The sequence below is a fragment of the Fopius arisanus genome, unplaced genomic scaffold, assembly GCF_000806365.1.
Source record: "Fopius arisanus strain USDA-PBARC FA_bdor unplaced genomic scaffold, ASM80636v1 scaffold00001, whole genome shotgun sequence".
Lineage (NCBI taxonomy): Eukaryota > Metazoa > Arthropoda > Insecta > Hymenoptera > Braconidae > Fopius > Fopius arisanus.
Genome location: NW_011887740.1, coordinates 3,305,106 through 3,326,960, shown reverse-complemented (window position 1 = coordinate 3,326,960; position 21,855 = coordinate 3,305,106). Strand labels below are relative to the sequence as shown.

The window sequence follows — 21,855 nt, the reverse complement described above, 5'->3', positions numbered from 1 at the left end:
TCCCCCTACACCCCCTTTCCCCTCCTTTATCCCTCCACCCCCTCAATGCCCTACTCTCCCTCCTCGCCCTCCTCGCCCTCCGCCCCCTCTTCACCCGCATTTTGTTTTCCTTTTATACCATTTTTTCATGGCTTTTTTCTCTTCACTTCGTCCATTTGTGCATTGCCCCTCGCACGCAGCCACAGCTTTTCTCCTTTATTCCACTCCTCCTGGCTTTTTCTTTACCTTCTCCCACAACTGCAACCCAATTGCCACCATCTCACTTCATCTTGATTAACTAACCGCAAAATTACAATAATTTTCAAGGTAAATGGTGGACACAGCATGGCAACAGCTACCAAAATATTTTTCCTTTATTTTTTTTCATTCTTTCCTGCATATGAAAATATAAGCGGGGGGATGAAGGGGGTAGCCTGCACTGTGGCTGGCGTGCCCATGCACCCTCTATATGTATAATAGTCCGTGATAAGTCGAGCACAGTAAAAGAACGCTTCGTGTCGAGTTGTGGAAAAAAAACAGAAAGGGAGAATGTGAAAAGAAAAAACAACTGGGGGTTTAAAATAAAAAACAACCAACCCATTTCATGCAAATGCACCATCGTTGCACACTGGGGGGGAGAAGGAGGGAGGGGTTGAATACAACGTGTACATTGTATACCTGTACACGGTATCTCTAGCATGATCCATCCGCAAACCTCACCACGAAAATTGTTTTGTTCCAATGAAATACCCACCAGTCGTCACGCGAACAATTATCACGGCTTAGAATCATATCTGTACGATTTTCACCGATGCGTCCACAATTTTTTCCACTTTTTATTTTTTAAATTCATTATTCATCCACGGCGCATGGCCTTTTCTCCTCACCCCAACCACTCAATGATTTTCCACCGAATAAAACAAGTGCCCCGAGTATTCTCCTCATCTCGCCTCAACTACTGAATAAACAACTCAACTTTTCATTACTGTATCGACAATTTAATGAAAAAAAGGAGACGGCAGGCGGAGGGAAAAATGAGACACGCGACGGGAAATAAAGGCTCCCCCGGCGACGGGATAAAAACATGGTATAAGAGAAAGAGGTGGCACAAAACGAGAGGGGACAGGGGGACGGTGGATGGTGAGGGAATGAGAGGGGAAAAACGCGACAGCGGTTGCAGATAAAAAGCGGGAACAAGGAGAGAGTAAACTCGTGGGGGAGAGTTAGTAATGCTCTGGTGAACGGTGTGTACGATCGAAGTTGGATGGGTGCGAGGTAGAGAGATGATTCAGAAGAGCTATCTCATACCAAAAGCTCGCCCTCAAGAGCTTCAGCCACAAAAGAGTTCGATAATGCTTTAAACGTTTTGCAGTTGATACCTAAGGGAATATCAATTTTCCCACAGTGCGCGTTGCTGTTCCAGCCAATTTACTATGCACGCTTGGGAAACGTGGTGGTGTGGCCGCAGGCTGTTGTGATACGGACGGCCAATCAAAAAATTTGCCCCGCGAACCGCTGCGGCGCAACAAGCGGAACCTATGAGGGGGTGAAGAGGAGAGAGGGCCTGTAGCCAGAAAACAGAGTGAATGTGGAAACGAAAAGCAGAAGGGTGTGCAGTGGCGATTCACGGGGAAAACCAGGGGCCCAGGGGGTGGTGAGTGGTGTGGCGGGAGCGGGTGACAGGGGTGAAGGTATAGAGGGTATAGGTGGACCGTCGACAGCGGTCGTTCGGGGGTTCGTTGGCAGTTTCGCGTGTTGACGTTTCATTGGGCGCGTTTCAGTCGCGCGTACACGTTCCACACTCTGGCAGGTCGGTGCCCCCCCCCCTCCCCCCTTCCCTTCCTCCCTCCTCGCCCCTTATGCCCCCCGCGTTCAAATACTCTTCAAGCATTTTTTTTTTGCGTTTATTTATATCCTGAATGTGTGTCTGTCAGCCGATGGCCCACGGCATGCAGAGCGTAAGTACAAAGACGAGAGGAGAAAAAGGGGGGAATAACAGTTTTTTTTTCTCCTCTTGTGCGTTTTTTTATTGGTTTATTTTTTTTTGTGCTGCAATTTTTTTTTGCTGTTTTGTTGGCGGAGATTTTTTTTTTTTTTTCGAAAAATCCGTCAAGAAAGGGGGCCGACTGACGCTCTGGGCTATGAAAGTAATTACCCACTCGTCTCCATGGCGATATCGTGGACCGTGAAGCCCACTTTTATGGGCGTATTATAGGTGAAAGCGTTGTGCCACCTATCCCCAGGGGGAGGGAGTGACCGGTGCACCGCTGATGGGTTTGGCGGAGAAGGGGAGGAGGGAGGAGGGAGGCCTGCGGGTTGGGTCAAGTCGTCATAATTGGAACGTACATGAGGGTCATTTTGGCGTTGATACCCGCCAAGCGGGTGATGCATTTATAACGATTAAAACCACCTGTCTGGAATACGTGTGTTTGTTATTCGAGAATGGCTTTTTTCGGTGTTATTTTATTTTGCGTTTTTTTTTTCCTCAGTGGGGGATGAAATTGGCGGGGCTGAATGTGCATTTATATTATGTAAATATCAATACGCAATGCCGGTGGCAGAAAATATCGGTTTTTATCAGTGGAGAGGTTGTTTTTTTTTTTCTCTTTTTTTTTTCTGCTGGAAGGTATGGCAAATACAGAGGATGGTCGTGTAACGAGGAAATGTGAATTTTCTCGTGAATTATACGCGTCATTCCCTGGGGGGTATGTGAGAACGACGATCGCTGGGGCTGGGGGACGATCCACGACTTCGGAACGAGCGATACGAAACTTTCGACATTAACCCAACCCCCGTTATAACCGCGAGTCTCTCCCCCTCGCGGTCCTACTCTCTTCTCGCACACCGGCAATTTTTGCACTTTGTGTGTGTGCCGCAAAGTTAACTAATTGCCATGGTCATAAAATATTGACCCAGTTGTTGGAGCAGTGAGTAGTTCAGGGGAAATCGAAATGCACTGTAGGCCTTAGTTGTCGGTGTGTTCATTTACGCACCCCCTGGGCGATTCGTGGGGGAACATTCATTTTGTGGGAATATGTTTTATGGAAAATACCGGGTGGACTACGGAATGCCAGACCAAATATTCAGCATCGGTGTTTTTTTATATGACCAATTTGACGTCGGCGATACACGGAGAAAAAAATATTGTTATTTGTTATAGTACTATTGCTTGTTTTTTCTTCTCCGTGTAGCTATTGCACTCGTCAAAACTTTTATCTGAAAATTTGCAGATCTTCCCCTTGAGAAAATCAAAATTCCCTCCATAAAAGCGAGAATTTACGCGGAAAAATCCGTGGCAAATTGTATCGTTTAGCGAGCGGCGGATCGAATTTTCATCATGTATCACTCTCATGTAGCATCTACAAATTGTTACAAATTCCCATCATGTAAACACCTCACTCTCCCAGCGGAAAAAAAACGTATGTAGGGCAATAGTGAAAAAGAAAAATGGAGAGGACTGAGAGAAAAAATCACGGCTGAGCGAGCATTCTCGTCCAGTAACGAATCGCTCCGTCGTGAAAAATTTAGCCGAGGGCAAAACCCCGAGTAGACTTAAATATTAGCCCGGGTAGGGATCGAAATGGCGGTGCTACAGAGGCAGAGGGTCGGACACACGCGGATGTAGAGTTTTCAGCCGGCAGCACCCAGTGCGCCCCAACGGTGTTCCAACGAGCGCGTGGAGGTTAACTATTTTGAATTTCAAATTGGCCAGAGGCAAGGGCAAAAAAAAAATCACTGCACATATATACCATCCAACACATAACCAACACACATATACATGAACGATTGAGAGGGTGGAGTTTAGTATCGTATGGGAATTGAGGATATTTTTGGATGAGTTGAGTGCATGTTCAAGTAGTCGGAGTGCACAACCCGTCAGACAGTTTTTTATGATTAAACTAAATTTGCAGTGTACGCACTTGATGTCCATAATGGCACTGAAAATACAAGTGCATTGAAACGAAGAGGAGAAGTTGATGATAAAAGTTGGTGGGAAAAGTTGAAGAGGGGTTATAGGGCAGGAGCCTATGCAAATGTCGAAATAAGGTATATAGTACCAGTTACGTCACTCCTGACACCGGAAGTCTGGCAGTTGTCCTGCCAGACAACGGCTGACCTTCCTCTCACTCATTCTCCCTTGATCTTTCTCCCCCCAGAACCCCTCCCACTCACCGACCCCCCTCGAACTAGTTGAAAAACTTCCCATCACCCACCGACCCCTCACCTTCCACCGAGTTCTTGGGACGAATACTAATTAAAGAGGCCGCGAAATGAAATTAGTTGGTCGGCCGGACCTAGGGGAGTGAGCGAGGAGGGGAATTAGAATGACTGAGTGAAATAAAGAGTGAGAGGATCTGGTGGAGTTGCGCCCGGTAGAGCCGCTTATGATAATATAATAATAATACTTGCTCTCTGGTCTCTCGGTGCGGGACTTTGTTCAAGGTGGCACCTTTAAAAAACTCATTACGCATTTGGCTCAAAATTCAAATTCACTTTTCCGCGGTGACTTGGGTGGAAATATAAAGAGCTTTATGTATTTATGAATTGAGAGGATTTACTTATTCACGGGCTAGTGTTTTCGGACTGGGCATTAGTTGGAAAAAAAACTTTAATTCATCATTCGCATGCTGTATTTATGGTCTAATTACTTTAACGTAGAGAGGTGAAAATTATGAGATGTTGGTGGTACTCACCTTCCGATTTTGGAGGCGGTGGTTTACGAGTCGCCCAATTCGTCCTGATGGCTCTACTTCCCAGCCACTGACCATTCATCGCCGTTATTGCACTCTCCGCCTCCTGGAAACAATCGATTTCATAAAAGATACTGATGCTTGGTAAATACTACTGTACAGAGAGTTCAGGTTTAACCGTTGTTACGTTATTCCTGAACTTTTGTTTTCCTCCACTGTAACTGAATCTGACAGCTAATTTCGTGGGGGAAAAAAACAAATTAAATATGAGAGAAATACTATACTGCTCTGAGTTAGTTGTTTTTGAGATTGGAAAAGCAAGCCTCTCAAAGCTACGGTTACGGTTGCAGAATTGTGGATTTAAAAAATTCAAATAACGGGAAATGTACACGGAGAAATAATGTGAAGAATAAGTGGTTAAAAATAATAAATCGTGCACTGATAATGTATTTAAAATCAGAATACATATTCTTAATTGAAAAATTATTGTAAATTGAATTATTGAAATGGAAAAAAAAATTGGTTTGTTTTATTTTGACAGCTACTGACAGCCTCAAATTTTCAATGTTACGATTTCAAATTTAATTTAGTTGCCTCCCTTCCAAGAAACCAATGAAATAAATAAATACCGATGAATGTCAAATGAATCTCTCCATGCACGACAGTGAAAAACTGATCAAACTCCAAAGATAAATGACTAATAAATATAATTAAAACGAATTTTACGAGTATCTCAAGTGAATGGTACAAAAGCTACGATGGATAATACACCCCCGGTTTGAATAACGTGATTACCCTTCTCTATTGTACCCTGCGTTAATCAAGAGAAAATTGGAATCAAAGGATGAAAAATAACGAAATACAATAGGAGCAGATAAATAGAGTGAAGAAAATCGAAGAAAAAGAGGGACAACAGTTCATTCTATTTGGACGGAGGTTATGTTCGCCCGGACCTCGTCACCACCACAAAATAGATGATAAAAGTGAAGAGAATTAGATGAAAAAGTAACGAAATATGAGAAATAAAAAGAAGAATAAAGAGGTCAGGGAGGAAGAGGAGGATCTGACGTTGAAAACGATGAAGCCTCCACCTGGGCTGCATTACCGGTGCATCGACGTAACCTTCCCACGGGATAAAGTATTTCCAATTCGAATTTTCATTCTCCCTATGATAGCGCACATTCGCACTCATTGTGGCTACACCGACGGCAGGGGGGAGATTCGGTGGGGGCGGGGGTGAATTGGGGTGGCGAAAGGGTTGAGGGGTTGTGGGTGTGGGCTAAAGCAGCTCCTCCACTTGGCTCCACTTTCTCTCTTTTTCTCTCTCTCTCTCTCTTTTCTCTCTCTTTTCTCTCTCTTTTTCTCTCTCTTTCTCTCGCCTCCTTTTTCCGACGGCGTTCGTGGCACGTGGCATTTTGGTCTAGTCACCGATTGGCAAAGTTGGATCGATATTAACATTCAACCGCATGTGCATCTATATGCAGGTACATGCCCGACGTAATAATGCCCTTCGAGTGTTACCCGGCATACTTTGACAACAACTTCCCATTTTCACGTTAATAATTTACCAATTCCACGGCTATCCAAGTGTACGGAAAAGACAATCACTTACGTGGCTCTTCCAATAAGTTTGCTTCAACCTAGACAATAGGCAAAACGCATGAAAAAATCACGAGACCCCAATAAAGGGCTGACTCGGTCACTGGAAACTAGTCCACGAAAAAAAAAATTGAATTAACCAATTGAAAAAAAAATATTATTATTAAAACCGCTCGCCCCTTCCACCCACTTCGCACATATACCCATCACAATTGTCGCACATTGCTCCACCGATATAACCATACCTCGTATGACCTACCTCTATCTCGTGGCACACGTGGAGTTTATATACTCCGGTGTAAAACACCGTGCGCCAGGGGCCTTCCTCAAGACGTTGACGCATCGAAACGCGATAGCGTCGAATATACGCGCCACTATAAACAACCCTCTTGGATGCATCCGGAAAATTTATGCTCTCTCGCCGACCTAATCTCAGCACACGGGGGATGCGCGCCTAGGCGTTACCCCCCAGTCCCCCTCGAGCCCCTTTGGTCGACCGGACGCCCCAGAGGGTAGGCCACCACTACCAACCCGAGGGCACCACACCAGATCGATACGGCATTAAAACAGCTGCCTTTGGCCAGTCCCGGAGTACAAGAAGAATACCTTCAACCCATTCCCTCAGTGCCCCCCCAAACAATGCAACTCCCTCCTCAACCAAGTATCCAGCGTTGCCCATATAACGTCCGAGCGTGGGAAAAGCCTCCTTCCTCACCTGGCCCCGTTACTATATGTCCTCGCAGTGATTTACGCCGCGGATTTTCGGCTCCCATACCATCAGGCCAGTGAGTGCGGTTCGGACGACACATGACTGTCTCTGAACTCCCAATATATTTACAGCGAGGCTAAAATTCTACAAGCCCTCAAGGAAAAACAGTGGAGCCACGTGAGATAAGCCGCCATAACCAGGGGTAAAGGACGAGCGAGAAAGAGAGAGAGAGAGTGAGAAAAAAAAACGTCGTTTCTTCTTGGGTGATACCTATTCGAAAGGGAGGAAGAATGAGGGAGAAATAGCCAGGGGGTGTGAGGGGATTGAGGGGGGTGGCAGCCGAATGGAATGGATCGTTGGCTCGATCATCGAGACTCTATTCCCTCAAGGGATTCCCGAGTCTCATCTCCGTGTGGGCGTCGGACGTCGAACATTACCCGAGGCATGGGGAGTTTCATATATATCTATATATTTTTTTTTCTGCAAGGCGCGAGAGGAGCGAGCGTCACATTATCTTACGGTTATTGCTTCACGCGGCGCTACTCGCGGACGTTGAAAATTGATATTGGATGAATCCTCTTGGCCCACACATACACCTGTTTCTTTCCCTCGCGTTTACAGCCACTGTCTCTCGTTCTTCCTCAACACCCATTTCATCCCTCCCCCGATACACCCCCCCGTCTTATCCATCCTGTCATCTTTCACACGTTTATACCTCCGTCAATATTGGCTTCTTCATATTTTATATATAGGTACAGCGAATAGCCTTGTATCGTGGGATAGGTCACACTGACGAAAGAATTATCTGATACGGATTTTTTTTTTTTTTTTGGTTTACTTATTTTTTCGTCGTATGGTGCTTTGTTGGGTTTTTTGAATTTTGCGGTAGTAGATGCCATTTCAAGAGAATTCGTGTCTCATTTTTGGAAAGGTTAAATATATTTATTATATGTTAGATTAGACAGATGAATTCTTTTTCTAAAATCAAGTAGCTTGAATACTTGAAAATACGCAATTCGCTATCCTCCGAGAAATGTATTGAAACTGGATGGAAGTTCTTTTTCTACTGATCAGAAGTAACTTTTTGTTAGTGGGAATTTTCTCCACTCCCATGGATGTTCACGACTTGGAACGATTTATCTGCACCAAAGTGCAGATAAATTTCAGGCGAATGTAAATGCGTCGTTGTTAAAAAATTTCAATGCTTCAACTTGAAACTTGAGGAGTAATTCTCCGACAGTGCCATTAAACTCACCGCTTTTTTCACGAACGAGACGAAGCCATATCCTTTGGATTTCAAGGTCTGTGGATCCCTGACAACTCTGCAGTCACTGCAACATAAACAGGATTAAATTTTTCAAGCGATGTATATACATGTCGTCCTTTCTGCTTTAAGAGGGCACTGCCCTTTCCGCAAACAGCTGACAAGCAACTGGCTCGTTTATACATAGACACGAGTATTGGATAAAGCGAGAGACAGAGAAATCAGAGAGATATGTCAAGGATAGTACAGAGGACAGGAGCAAAGAATGTTTCAATTAAGTTTCTAATTTCTATGTATAAATTGGGAATAGGGGTGAGGATCCACGACAGATCGATGAGAACCCACTACCACTGACCCAAGAACGCAGTGCACGAGGATAAACCCCCCCGTCAGGGAGAGTAGAAGGCTTTCTGGCTCGAGCTAAGTAATCGATAGCCAGCGCAAAGGGGGGCAAGAAGCTGGCGACCATCTAGGTTAGAGTTACAATTCTCGACTCTGCGCCCCCGAGTATTTCCACTTCTCGACTTCTCCTTGCCACACAAGGCTCCGGGCTTTTTCCTCAACTTCTTTTCTCTTCCCTTGACAAGAATCTTTTTGCCATAGCAGCGAGGGAGGGAGTTTGCTCTCCCTCTCAGCACCAGGGATATATTCGAGGAGAGAAAAAAAAAAGAAAAGAAAAATGAAAAAAAAAAAACCCCACCGGCGGGAAGGTACACTTTGTCCAGCTGTACCCTTTTCTTTTCACCTCGACCAACTCGTTACTCCAACATCTCCCCTCTCACCCCTCCCACCGATAATTCTCGTTACACTTTGATCCACGAGATCCAGCCAATTATATTCTCGTGACCATTAAGATGATATCAATGCCAGCAGTTCAAAACTTTGTTACCCAGAATGTATTATATTTAATTGATAAGTACATGCACGCGCGTATTTACGTATTTTCCCATGAAGTTGGTAGGTAGTAATTAGTGCGATCAATCAAAATCTCTGAGGGCTGTTTGAAAGACGTGAAAGCTCCCATTTTCTCACACCATCGTCCACCTCTTTCTATACCCCTCACGTACATGGTATAGGTAGTGCATACAGTGAAACATAACGCGTTGACGTATGGGTGCTTTAGCCAGATGCATCAGCGGTGAGACTCGAGAGGCAGCGGATAATGTTGAGTAATGGTCAATACAAGTTAAATGGGATAACACGCCACTGGCATATGCCGAGCTCCCGTTGTCCTGTTCGTCCATACACCCGTACTTAAACCACCTTCCAAGTCAACCATAACCCTGTCCTCCAGGTATTGACCATCTTTGTTCACCGGGTACTCACAACATGCCGTATCCTCGCTCGGTGTTTGGTGTTCGGGTCTCCAAGGCCTGCACATGTCCCACTGTTTTCAACTCGTGAACACAAACACACCCCAGCAAAATCCCTCACTTTTAGCCATGGCACCCTCTCGACACCGCGAAACAACGGACAACAGTCAACGCGTTGTACTCTAGCCAAGTCATAAATTAATGGGCGGTTATTGACGCGATAAATCTGGAAATTTAATACAAGGCAAACAGCGTCGATGGTAGACCAAGCCTTGTTCTCTTATTCCAACACAACGGCAAGCATCCCTCAGTGGTAATACGACATCACACAACACACAATTCTCTGCCCCTGTGCATCCACCGTGTCTCACTCACACACCTTTATTTTTTCTATTTTTCCTCGGTTGGTCTCGTGTACGTGCAACTTCAACCCGTTCATCTCCCATTCTCTCGTTCCACCATCCCTCCACCGTCTCTCTTGCACCCTTGGAGGTAAATTCAGGAGGAAAAATCCACCCGGCGCTCCTCCTCCACCTCGTTCGTCCTGCCGTAGTGCTTGCGGGGCCAATCCGCCAGAAGAACACCAAATACTGCTCGAAGGAACAGGAGAAAAGAGGGAATCGACTTATTTCCGGGACACCGACTATTCTCTCCTTTATTCGTACAAGTGGATATTCCGCTTCCACGAAGAATTCATGAATATCGCTTCCAGGTATATAGGTATATAGGGAGAATGAAAGAAAAAACGAGGGAGAACCTATCTTCTTACGTAGGGTTTGCAGTGCCTCGTGTCTTGAGTAAGAATAATTCTTTCAAGATAAAAGCCGCCAGACGAGACTGACATTCAACCCACATCACTGGTACTGTCTGGGTTGGGGTATATCTTTACTACTTGCTGCCCCGAGACGTCCGCTCGAAGATGTTGAGCATAAGTTATACTCAGGGGGATAGTGTGCGCCGGGTTGGGGAGTCTCTTCGGACGGAAAACACATTACAGATCGATTTTTTGACGACCGATGAAGCCGGTGTACCAGAGCAAAAGCGAAATACCGAGTGGAGGATGAAAAAACAACAGTACGGTGGGTCACGGATTGGCAAAATCGTGTATCGTCATGCTTCGGCTGACATTCTTCAGCACACAGTTCAATCGCTCCTAAAGGAGGTAAAAAATTATTCTCCTGCAATTTTCATCGGGTCTTTTCATTCTTTTTCAACCATCAGCAAACGGGCCATTCGTTATCAGCGGCGAGGCTGGGGCAGGGTTGAAAAAAGCCAGATGTGGAATGGATTCATTAATTATACCGGCAAAGTGAGATGATAGCTTCAACGAGAAATAGGGATAAAAAAAGGCGGCGTGTCAGCGGTATAAAATCTCTGTGCAGTTGCCGCTTACCTGAAAAATTCAACGATGGCAACGGGATAAGCGGAAGGAGCCGATGAGGCGAATCTTTGCGGTGGTACCTATAAGGATAGGATGAAATCGCTTTGGATTTGGCGAACATCAGGGTCTCCAGAAAAGTCCCTTGGCGGGAGGTAAAACGTGGAAGATAGAGAAAGAGGGATGAGATGAATTGAGAAACTAAGAGGTAAAAAAGAAACTGAGCGGAAGAAGGCGCAAGAGAGGGAATTGGCGATTCATCAATCCTGGCTCCGGTGTATAGGTATAGTACAGAGCAATCCAATGCGATAACGAGGCAAGACGGTTAGCAGTCTATGGCCGTTATAACTCGGAATTTCTTTATTGGATGCTTTGACACAACCCGCCGCGATATACCTATTTGTTGGGAGATGACAACTCGTTACTGGTGATTTAAAAGCCCGCGTGGATTATTTGTAGTATTATGGGCTACCAGTCTGGCAGATAAGTCATGGGGATAGTCAGAGCTTGGGAACAGCCGATTGCAATGCGCAGTGACTGATGCTCAGTAATATTGAGCGAGTTGTGAGTAACATTAAGTATTTTATTTTTACAACAGTGCTAATTGTTTCAGCAAAAAATCTATCTCAATACCTGAACTCCAATAATTTACCAACAAATTTTGATAAATGACCGATTATTCCAATTAATTTTAAAGCCACTGTGACTTATGTTGGGTGGAATGGGGAGGAACGGAGGATATAAGTCACGGGGACATTGATAGAACTAGAATAGTGAGGTGCAACGCGTTGTGAGTGGTATTGAGTACTCCTGAGCGAGTTGTGAGTAATATTGAGGGTTTAATTTCCGCACCGCTGGCATATGAATTCCAAGCGGATTGAATAATTGTGGGGTTCTGGATAGGTATTGTTGTTGTCCCGGGTATGGGTTGGGAGTAGGAGGAGAGGAGACATCAGGCTCTGAAGGAATCAAGGTGGGAAGGACCGAAAAGTGGTGCGAGGGATGATATCGCCTGTACCAGTGGCCTCATACCACGACATTGTATAATACCTCTTGGTGTATTTTCACCATGTAAGCCGCTTATATTAATGCACCATGGTCTATGACACTGTTAGGTGGGTAGAGAGGTGGGTGCCACAGGAGTGAAACCCCCTTACTCCGTTCATATCCCCTTCCATGGCTCCTGGTAACTGCCAAGCCATAGAGAATACCCCAACTGCTTCCATATCTCCTTACCCTCCTAGCTTCCTATCCAAAAGGGTTAACTGCACCAGGCGTAAACGAGATTATTACCAAGATAACGGGTAAAATTAACTGCAAAATGTAGCGTTTTACTGCTGCCCATGTTATGGTAATTTTAATAACATATTTATTGCTGGACAACTTGCAAAGGCGTTGAGGAAGGTCGAGGGAGAATGAGCAAGAGGGCGGTAGGGGGAGGTCAAGTCTGCATAGTTTTGGGGAACGGGAGACAAAAGACAATGGTCACGCTTGGCGAATATGATAGTGTCGCGTCGCTGGCTTTTCCATTAGTAGTTAGCACGGTGGTTTAGAGTCACACGAGTAAGTTTCACCCCCTCTTTCCATCCCACCTTTCAACCCCTTTCAACGTCAACGCGGACGCAGACGAGTTGATCGTAATAAACACGGACTACGTATGATCTACATGGCCTTAATGGCATCAACGGCATTCACGTTCGCTTCGTTCATTATGTTAAAATGGAAGATGAAAGAGAATTTCGATGCCTCGAAATACTCAAATATTCATGAGTACAAATACTCGTACGGCGTTGGTTTTTTTTTTATATTGGGTCACTAGTGGTAAAATATTGTTGGGGGTCGTTGAAATATTCTTTCGAATTTTCTACGATGCGGAAAAGCTCGGGGGATTTTCAAACAGCTTGGAGGAATTTATATTTAAACGTGAAATTCGTTACAAGCATGCATTACAGTGCAAGTATGGAATACTGGGTCTTATTGATTCAATGATGATGTCGGCGGCTATGAGTCTGGATGACTTGAAACATCGACGGATGTTTTTTACTGGTTTCTTTTAATTTCTTGTATGATTAATTCTCGTCTGACTTGGTTTTGTTGTCGGGCAAAGTTTGAATAGACGCGCTATACACGGGGTTTTGGTGAAATTGTTCTGCATATCGATTGAAACTGTACCAGTTTGATGGAGAAAACCCAATGGCGTGAGTAATTTCCTTACGATTTCCTTACGATCCTGGAGACTAGTTTACCAGTTGGAGTGAGCACGCGCGCACACTAGTTCATGACGCCCTCGTCTGGTGCGGGCTGTGCAGTGAATATATACTCCACTTGAGCGAATATAAGAAGAGGAATATGATGAAGAGGAGAGGATGGAAAATAAAGAAAAAAAATGAAGAGACGACGGGGGGTGGAATAAAACTAAGATGGTGGGTGTCCTCGATGGGAATGGCGCAGTGAGTAAAAACATATGATAATAAAGCACCGTTGGTGTTCGCTGTGGGGGAGCTCTTCTCGTATGTAGTTGAAGCCAGTCGCATTGGGGGTGACCCGAGAGTGAACGAGCGAGTTTTACCTCTTATAGGAATAGCTCCTGCGAAGTTATACATAGGTATCTCATTCTATATATGGCGAATGTGGTGAACAAAAGTTTGGGGTCAGGCTGTAAAGGCTGATTGCACTTCTAACCACTCTCTCTCTCTCTCTCTCTCTGAGTTTCTTAATATTTTGCTATCCTAGATTCTGAATTACAGATTGCTCGGGAATCATAAAAAGAGATTCAATAATAAGTTTTAAGAGTCAAATCCCTTACATCGTAAAATTTCAACTTCGAGTGGAGGACTACTCACGTTCGAATTAATTGATCGTGGGGAAAAAGATTTCAGGAAGTTTTCGGTTTATGCTTGGACTTCACCATTTAAGGAGTTTCACCTTCAAGAAGTTGGTTTTATTTCGGAAAATTCACGCTACTGGAGGATTTTATTTGGATTTCCCGTAATTCTGGGTTCAAGTGATTATTTCCAGGGAACGAAAAAAATTGATTCGCCGTGATTTCAGGCTCGAGTTTACGCGGATTTTTTTTTTCTCTCTCTGGAATTAAACTGATGATTGCAATCCCAGCGCTTTTCCTCGGGAGATGGGTAAAATGATACTCGGAACCGAGGAAATATTTGAGAATGTGTGGGGAAGAGGTGGAACTAAGAGATGCTTGGATTTCGCAGGGTAAGAAAAAATATCGGAGATGAAATGCATTTAATGAAAAAGTACTCATTCGAATTGGTGTCCATTTAATTCTAGTCATGAAATCGCCTTGAATCAAGTGGAAAAAAATAATTGAATCAGAAATCAGAAATTGAAAAATCGATTCGTTCCATCTTCTTTGGATACCATAAATATAATTTAAAAACCTGAACTTGTTTTTTCGATCACGCTTCAAATGAATTGCCATTGTCGATAGATATTTGTTCGGAGAAAATAAATTAGTGAATACTTTCATTTACACTCTGATTCCTGAGGTGAAAGTCAAGGCAGGAGCCATTTCCAGCTGAAGTCACAATTCCCATGCAGTGATAGTGATTGTTTTGCTGTTTCACGAACCTTGCAATCGCAGATTTTCCCTTGTGGTTCCACAAGAGCTCTGAAATTATTGAACATTTTCCGGAAAGTTTTGTCGCTCACGCTTTTATGCGGGACACCATGGAGAAAATGCTAAATTCATTCCGAAGCTCGAGTGGTATTCAGAGGATTATGTTGCCATTGGATTTTTGGATGGTGCGGGTTTTCCACTTGGAAGTTCTCCAATACTTTAGCTTCCGAATGGAAGCATTGCATTTGTTCGATATTTCGATGGACTAATCTTGCTTGGAAATCGGGCAGAGTGGTTCGAACTGAAAAAATACCAACGACGAGGATCACGTCAAAATCATAAGTTTTTTTACAAGCGAGAAATTTTTCCCATACCCAAATTAATGTTCCTTAATCAAATGTACATTACCCTATTCCGACTCGTCAATCTCCAACTCCCCCCATAGCCTTCAAAGAACTCAACTCAACTCAACACCACACAACAATTCCCCCAATATTTCCAGAAAATATTACACTCTCGGGAATATTCGAACACACCTTCACCGCGTGAAAGAGCATTCAAAATGCCCGATACTGATACACATTTTCACAGCGATAATTCTCGTTACCTGTACACGCAATACCGATTCGCGCACGCAATGCAACGTACAAGGGAAAATTTCCATTGTGAGTCGAAGCGTGATATTCAAAAGGCCTCGACACCCTCTCCTGAAAATACAATTGTTCTTTTAACTGTAGTCAATCAATTCCCCACGTGCAACACAATACCAATGCCCCGTTCTGCCCCAGTATAAATTACATACGCTGCACAGCGCAATTTCTATTATCATTTGTATTTAATGAGAGTGGCGTTTCGCTAATTTGAAAAAAAAGGATTAAGCCACTGTGCCCACTGGGTTGGCCGCACTCAGCCGCGGTATATAACCCCAGTATGTGCGGACATGTGCGGATATGTGCGTATACAATGCCCTCAAACGACAGACCATGCACCAGATTTTTAAAGCTCGCCCATATCCATATCCATGCTCTGTCAAATGACCAACCACCAGATACTCAAAACTCAGCAATCACCACAGTCGGTCATTTTGGTTAGAGTTTCAAGTTGCTTCTCCCATGCTATCGTATTTCCAACGAATTTCTCCCTCTCTCCGTCGATATTATCTGCACAACTACCCGGGTTTTGCCACTTCACGTTGTTTACCCCAAAAACAAATACACGAGAGTGAAATGGCAGATTAATAAGGATGGACCAGCACCAAGTTTTCCCCTCCCTAGCTCTTGGTAAATATTAGTTCAGAAACATACTGTGATATAATATGATGCTCTCATACTGAGTTTACCGAGAAGTTAAGGAATTCGCAGGACTGCTGGGTGCAAACATAATGAAGATGGATTATAATGGGCTTGAATCACACAGCGTATGCCCGACAAAGCCCAAGTATATGCCAATTAAACTCGCTAAGTTTCTATGAGTAATGTAACAGTGCGCCTCGTACTAGTGGATGAATGTTACATTTTGTCATCACGTGTGAACACTATCTTTTATCGCTCATCTTCTTTTCGGTTTGTTCCGGCACCACGTATTTGACTACTTCTTGCATTTGACTACTTCTCTTTGTGATTCATCAACGCTGGGAGATAATTAATGCGCGCTGTATGCACATTTCCGCACGCGGAGAAAAAAGGAATAATGATAGGTTGTTAAAGAAAGGTGAGAACATCAGTAAAGATTTAATAATGATAATGATTTTATGAGTGAATAATAAAATAGAGGGTGAATACGACGCGTGACTTTGAGTACCTTCTGAACAACGGAGTGATGCTGCGGTCGAAGGATCGAAGATACTCGAGTTTCGTGTTTGGCTTGTGTGGCATAAAGTCTTGTGACGCTCTCCACCTCTTCTAAATCCTAGTATGGCACATATACCAGTGCTATTCCAGCATATATTGCCGAAGAGGGGTTGCTCTCAAGTTTCTATTGCCCAGTGATACTCAACAACTCTGATATCCACATCCAAACATGAGACATGTTTTTCACCGTCTCTTCACGATCCCTCACGCCTGCTATTTCGAAACTTCAACGCAACAAATTAACAAGCGAGTCTTGAATTTTCTCATCGTGTCGAGGATGGAGGGATACATCGGTGAAAATAAATTCCGGGTGCAAGGGGGCAGTGAGAGAAAAAAAAGGAGACTCTATTGCAAATTAGAGAGCACTCTAGCCGGCATCCAATAAATGATTCATCGGATTTTAGGAGGGTGAGTCGGGCGTTACTTTCTTTACCTTTTGACTTTCAGTTCACGTAGACTCTCACTCCCGTGTGCGCGACCAACTCACGCCGACATACCCTAGTACTTCGAGTACTATTCTGTGAATTATACCTTCGATTCGGCACTACCTTCCTCGGCGCGATTGAAATAGTTTTAGTTTGGCAAATTTCATTTAGGATCACGTAAGACGAAAATTTTCATCTCAATTCTCCGGACTCCGTGTACACTGAATGAGATAAGAGATAAGTCTTCTTTTTTCTATTTCGAGTTCTTTGGTTCTTTTTCTCGTACTTTTCTGTGGAAATCGAAGTGACGTCTGGCGAAAGGAGGAAGAGAGACGCCGGGCCATTCATCACAGTGGCATAATGTCCCACTCGATTTTGTGAAAATTGAGTAGCTGGAACGCAAAGAGCCTTTGGGCGTCTGATTTAACGCGTTATTTTATTAGAAATCTATAAAGCTATTGAGATTACTTGGGAGAAGGTTTATGGCTGAAACGCCAACCACATTGCACGACCTAGCCTACTCTGTCAACCCGGCACCTGCGCCTCTCAGGATGTCTCCTCTCTTCGAGCGATCTTAGTCGAGTTTGATGTTGCAAAATTGTTCAGTCTAATTCTTGGATTACTGCTTGGATATATCCAACGAGTTAATGGTCAATGGGAATTTCAAGCCATTCTGCCAAGAATTCACCATTTTAGCGGACAATCGGTGAAATCGAAAAATTCTTGTTCAATTAGAAATTCATTTTGAAATTTGTTTTATTTATTTTTGACGTTTAACGCTAGTTTATCCTGAATATCCGTGATTCAATTGAAAATTCAATTGAACACCCCAAACTTTCACTTTCTGCTGTGTAGCAATTACGAATTTTCGTGAATTATTAGTTAAAATTCGAAATTCATGAGTGTTTTCATTCTGAATTAAAGTTAACGTCACTCCCGCGAAAATTACTACTAAAACACCCATGAAATTCAAATATTTTCCTAATAACAACAGTGTTGAATGAAAAATTTTCTAGAAACATTCTAGTGCAGCACTAGGAAACGAGTGTAAAGTGGCGGGGATCCTGGGTAGGGAAAAATTCTAGCGTTAGCACTGGAAATTTTATGACGGAGCACATGAATTTTGCCCTAGCCGGCACTTTCCGTTCCTTTTTCAGTGTTGTGCTAGAATTTTTCTAAAAAATATCTTTCCGTGTACTTCTTCCACCTCCGGGGTACTGACAAAAATTGCTTAATAATATTCCACCCGTCTCTATTATCCTTTTTTCGCTCAACTTCATTCAGCCACAAATTCTGCCAAAAGTAAAACACTGGGAATAAAATCTACCAACAATAATCAACAATCAGTTACCGTTTTTCAGAGCGATTAAACAGGGATTATTATAAAGTACTAAGGATCAACTATAAATGGAAAAAATACATAAATTTCTCATTTCCCCCGAAATTCGGACTTGATGTCGCAATTTCCGAATTTTGGCTGACGCACGGAAAATGGAGAAACTTCTTCACAAAATATCCATCTCCCTTTTTTCTCTCGGTTCATGGTAAATACAGTCGAGAGATAAACTTTGAGGTCACGTACTTTTATACCATCCGATATATGTCATTTTAATCATATATTTTGATTCGACTCCCTGTCGGTTTGTCCAATGTGTTTTTATTCCCTCAGAAAATCGAAATTTCACATTCCACCGAAAATATCTTATCTCCAATTTCTTCATCTCGGGGATTCCCTCTTCTTATGTACCCTACTGTTCCCCCGTAATTTTTATGCTCTCCGAAGGCGCCAAAGTGCGCGAGAATGCTTGCAACTGTTCCCCTCTTCCGGCGTCAGGATAAGCCGTTTGGAAAATGGAAAAAAGAGAGAAAATAAGTGGAAATAGGACGGGAATCGAAGTGGCATGCCCTTAAGACAAATAATCTCTCAATTCCATTCGCAAGTAGTAGTTAACGTGACATCTGTGGTGGAACAATTCATTGCAGAAAATGTGTTTCACTCAGAAAATATTAAATAAAAAAAAAATCCTTTAAAAAAATCCTTGACATTTCGGTCGTAAAGTCATCTGAATTTTTTGAATTATAAGTTATATGAGGTTGAATCCAATGTCAATTAAAAATTCTCACTACATTTTTCATTTATCATGAATTTTCTTAAGATTTCGGATTTTCGTTAAATAGTTCACCAATTGTCGAACTAAATCGCGTCATATTGAACAAATTCATGTAATTGTTTTCTCTTTTAGTATTCTTGGCTTCTATTTCCCCCGTATTTTCCATACATATTCCATTTGTTTTCAACGTCATTTGAAAATAATGGGGAAATGCTTACGAATGCAATTTATATAATTTCTTTTCTATTCTGAAAAAATAAGAAAAATGAAAATCGGGGGTGAAAACTTTTTCTTATTATAGCATACAAAGAAGGAATGGTTCCGTATAATTTTCCAATATATCTTGCGTTTCATGGTGCCTCTGTATGGTCATCTCATCATCACTCATTGCAAATGACTTACATCATCTGTCACGTTGAATTTGGAGCTATAATTCCTGTCCTCGATTTCGACCCTCCTGTGACGCATTTCGAAGTGTACGTTATCGGGGTGGAATTGCCTTGAAAAAATTACAAATGACTCGGAATACTGTAGCATGAATCTGAAGTTTCGTAGAAGCCGAGGGAAATTTTATTGATTGAGGCAGTACTTGATGGGAATAAATTGAAATTTCATGGCCAGTGGACTACAGTACAAAATTCTAAGTCTCATCGGAATATCCCGCATTTCCTTGAATTTTCTAGGAATAATTGAACATGAATTATAGTGACCGCCAATTTGTGGAGGATAAATCAAATGTCTAATTATAAATGTTTTAGAATTTTCGGGAAGGACCAGTAAATGATGAATTTCCCTGGATGCTGTAGAAATATTGACCATGATAAAGTTCGAATCGTTATGTGTTTGTAAATACATATGAACATTACATGAAATTCCATTCAATTTTTCCTTCATACATGACAATCTCCTAAAACTCAGCGCCCATTGTTTCACTGAACTCGCAACAAATACGCCATAAAATTGCAATTAAAGCAGAGCCATTCGACGGATTCCATCCGCAAATCGCCGTTACACCATTACATCCGTTATTTTCACACAGCAAGGCCTCAAAAATGGAAAGCTTTGAAAAAGCCCCATTTGAGTTCCACAGAAGGCGTCAATGTATGTCAACGAGAGTAGTAGGTCAAAGGTTTTTAGTGCCGTGCGCATTAAAATCCAAAGTACAGCATGAAAATTATATTGATGCATACTAGCAGATGACAGTCGAAAATGAGATTGGTGTGGTTTTCATTCTCCCCGAGCCAATGTCTCACTATTTGTTGTACATTACTGCATCCTCATTTTAAAAAGCCGATACATTGCGCTGACAATAATTATTGGAATACCATACAAACACCTATTTCACTGCACAAAAAAATATTAATATATATTTCGATGGATCTCTGAAAAAAGAAGACAATTCAATTCTCCAAAACGAAATAATCCGCAAAAAAAAATTCTTTTAATAATTTTTCGGAGAGCTAACCTCCAGAATTTGGATTGAAAAAATTTGAAGAACAATTTGCATCAGCAATTAAATACCCAGTATAATTATTTGAAACTGCTTTTCGATATTTGTGTAGTGTTTTGGAAAGACATAAATTTTTCGCGAGTGATAATTTCCAATATAAATTCCGCTCCAGTGGAAAAATATGAGAGGACAATAAAAATGGGTGTTGAAGAGAAGAATGGAGGGTGAAGGATGGAAGGATAGATGCAAGACGAAGATGAAGAGGAACTGTATGGAAAATGTACAAGGGGAGTATAGAATGAACCGAGGTACCAACTCGTCGTGATTTCCGTGCAAAAGTTTGGCAAAGTTTGCGATGTACCTCGAGGAGTCCCGGATACCCCTTTACCCTCGTCGTTGATGCTTTCCACAGGCCCCTCAGTATAGACTCTGGCATTTCCACCCCTCACTCTCCCTTTCTATTTTCTTTGCCCCCATCTTTGTCTTGCGAGGGTATGAAGAGTCTCGTGAACTATATACCCTGTCATCTCGCTCCCTCAGCATAACACCTATGTATATATAAAACCGTTGTAACTTTGTGAAAGAGATCGCCGACTATCGCCATACGGTAAGAATGGAGGGGGCAAAGTCGGGCTTCTTTGTAGCCGTGTGCACATACCCTTGTACGATAGTGCTTGTGTAACTTTTAAGACACACGATGTATAAATTGACTTTTATTTGAGGCCAGTATCAACAGGTATTGACTGATTCTTCCGCCAGGCCAACCCTTTTCTCTCCTCTGAGTTATTTATTTATAACGAGCCTATCGTCGAGGCTATATTAATACAACGGGTAGTGAGCAAATTGAATTTGTTTCCACAGTTTCCCGTCAACTTCGATGGCCATTTGTCATTCCATTCGATATTCTCAAACGACATTATAAACTCTCGCGTGTGCGAGTGAAACAATTTAAAAGTTGATCGTTCTTTTTTGGGTGTCGGGAGGGGGTGGAAATTTGTTTCATTCCTTTTTTTCACACACATCTTGTCTGTGTAAGCTCCGACGGGGTGGCAGGGTATTACATGTGTGTCTACGTAGTGTGTCGTGTACCTGTCTGTCTTCAGCACTAAACCCTCTTCCTCAACTTCTCCTGTTGGAGGAAGAGAGACAGATGCTAGGCCATGGGAGACAGCACAGGGTTAGTCTTTGTGTGATGGAAAAGCCACTGTTACACCGCTGGCGGCTCGAGGAAGGGGATGAAAACTTACGACTGGTGCACGACTATTTCCAGTGTGTTACCTCGCACCGACGTCACGGATTACAAGAGTCAGAGGGGCCTCTATGAAAATTACGTACACCGGAACGTGGGGCTTGTTACCATAAACCGTTCACCACCGTTTGTCCATCGCTATTCCGAATGGCGTATCAACATTCATCCGCATCGCAGGCACTACACATTCCGGGCTCGAGGCGTTATACATTTTTTTTTTTTTTCGCCTCTTGCCCAATTGCTACAGGCATTTTATT

At 42.9% G+C, this 21,855-nt stretch overlaps 1 protein-coding gene across 6 annotated transcripts in view; it reads right to left on the bottom strand.

The window, feature by feature from the left end:
- Positions 1-21,855, bottom strand: part of LOC105262860 (nucleolysin TIAR) — a 268,436-nt gene that overhangs the window by 9,487 nt on the left and 237,094 nt on the right. For all 6 annotated transcript variants that reach the window (XM_011298744.1, XM_011298708.1, XM_011298699.1 and 3 more), the window contains 2 exons: positions 8,234-8,309; positions 4,674-4,776 (listed from right to left, as the gene is read on the bottom strand). In XM_011298744.1, coding sequence (XP_011297046.1) covers positions 4,674-4,776; positions 8,234-8,309 — 179 coding nt within the window. The remainder of the gene's footprint in view (positions 1-4,673; positions 4,777-8,233; positions 8,310-21,855) is intronic.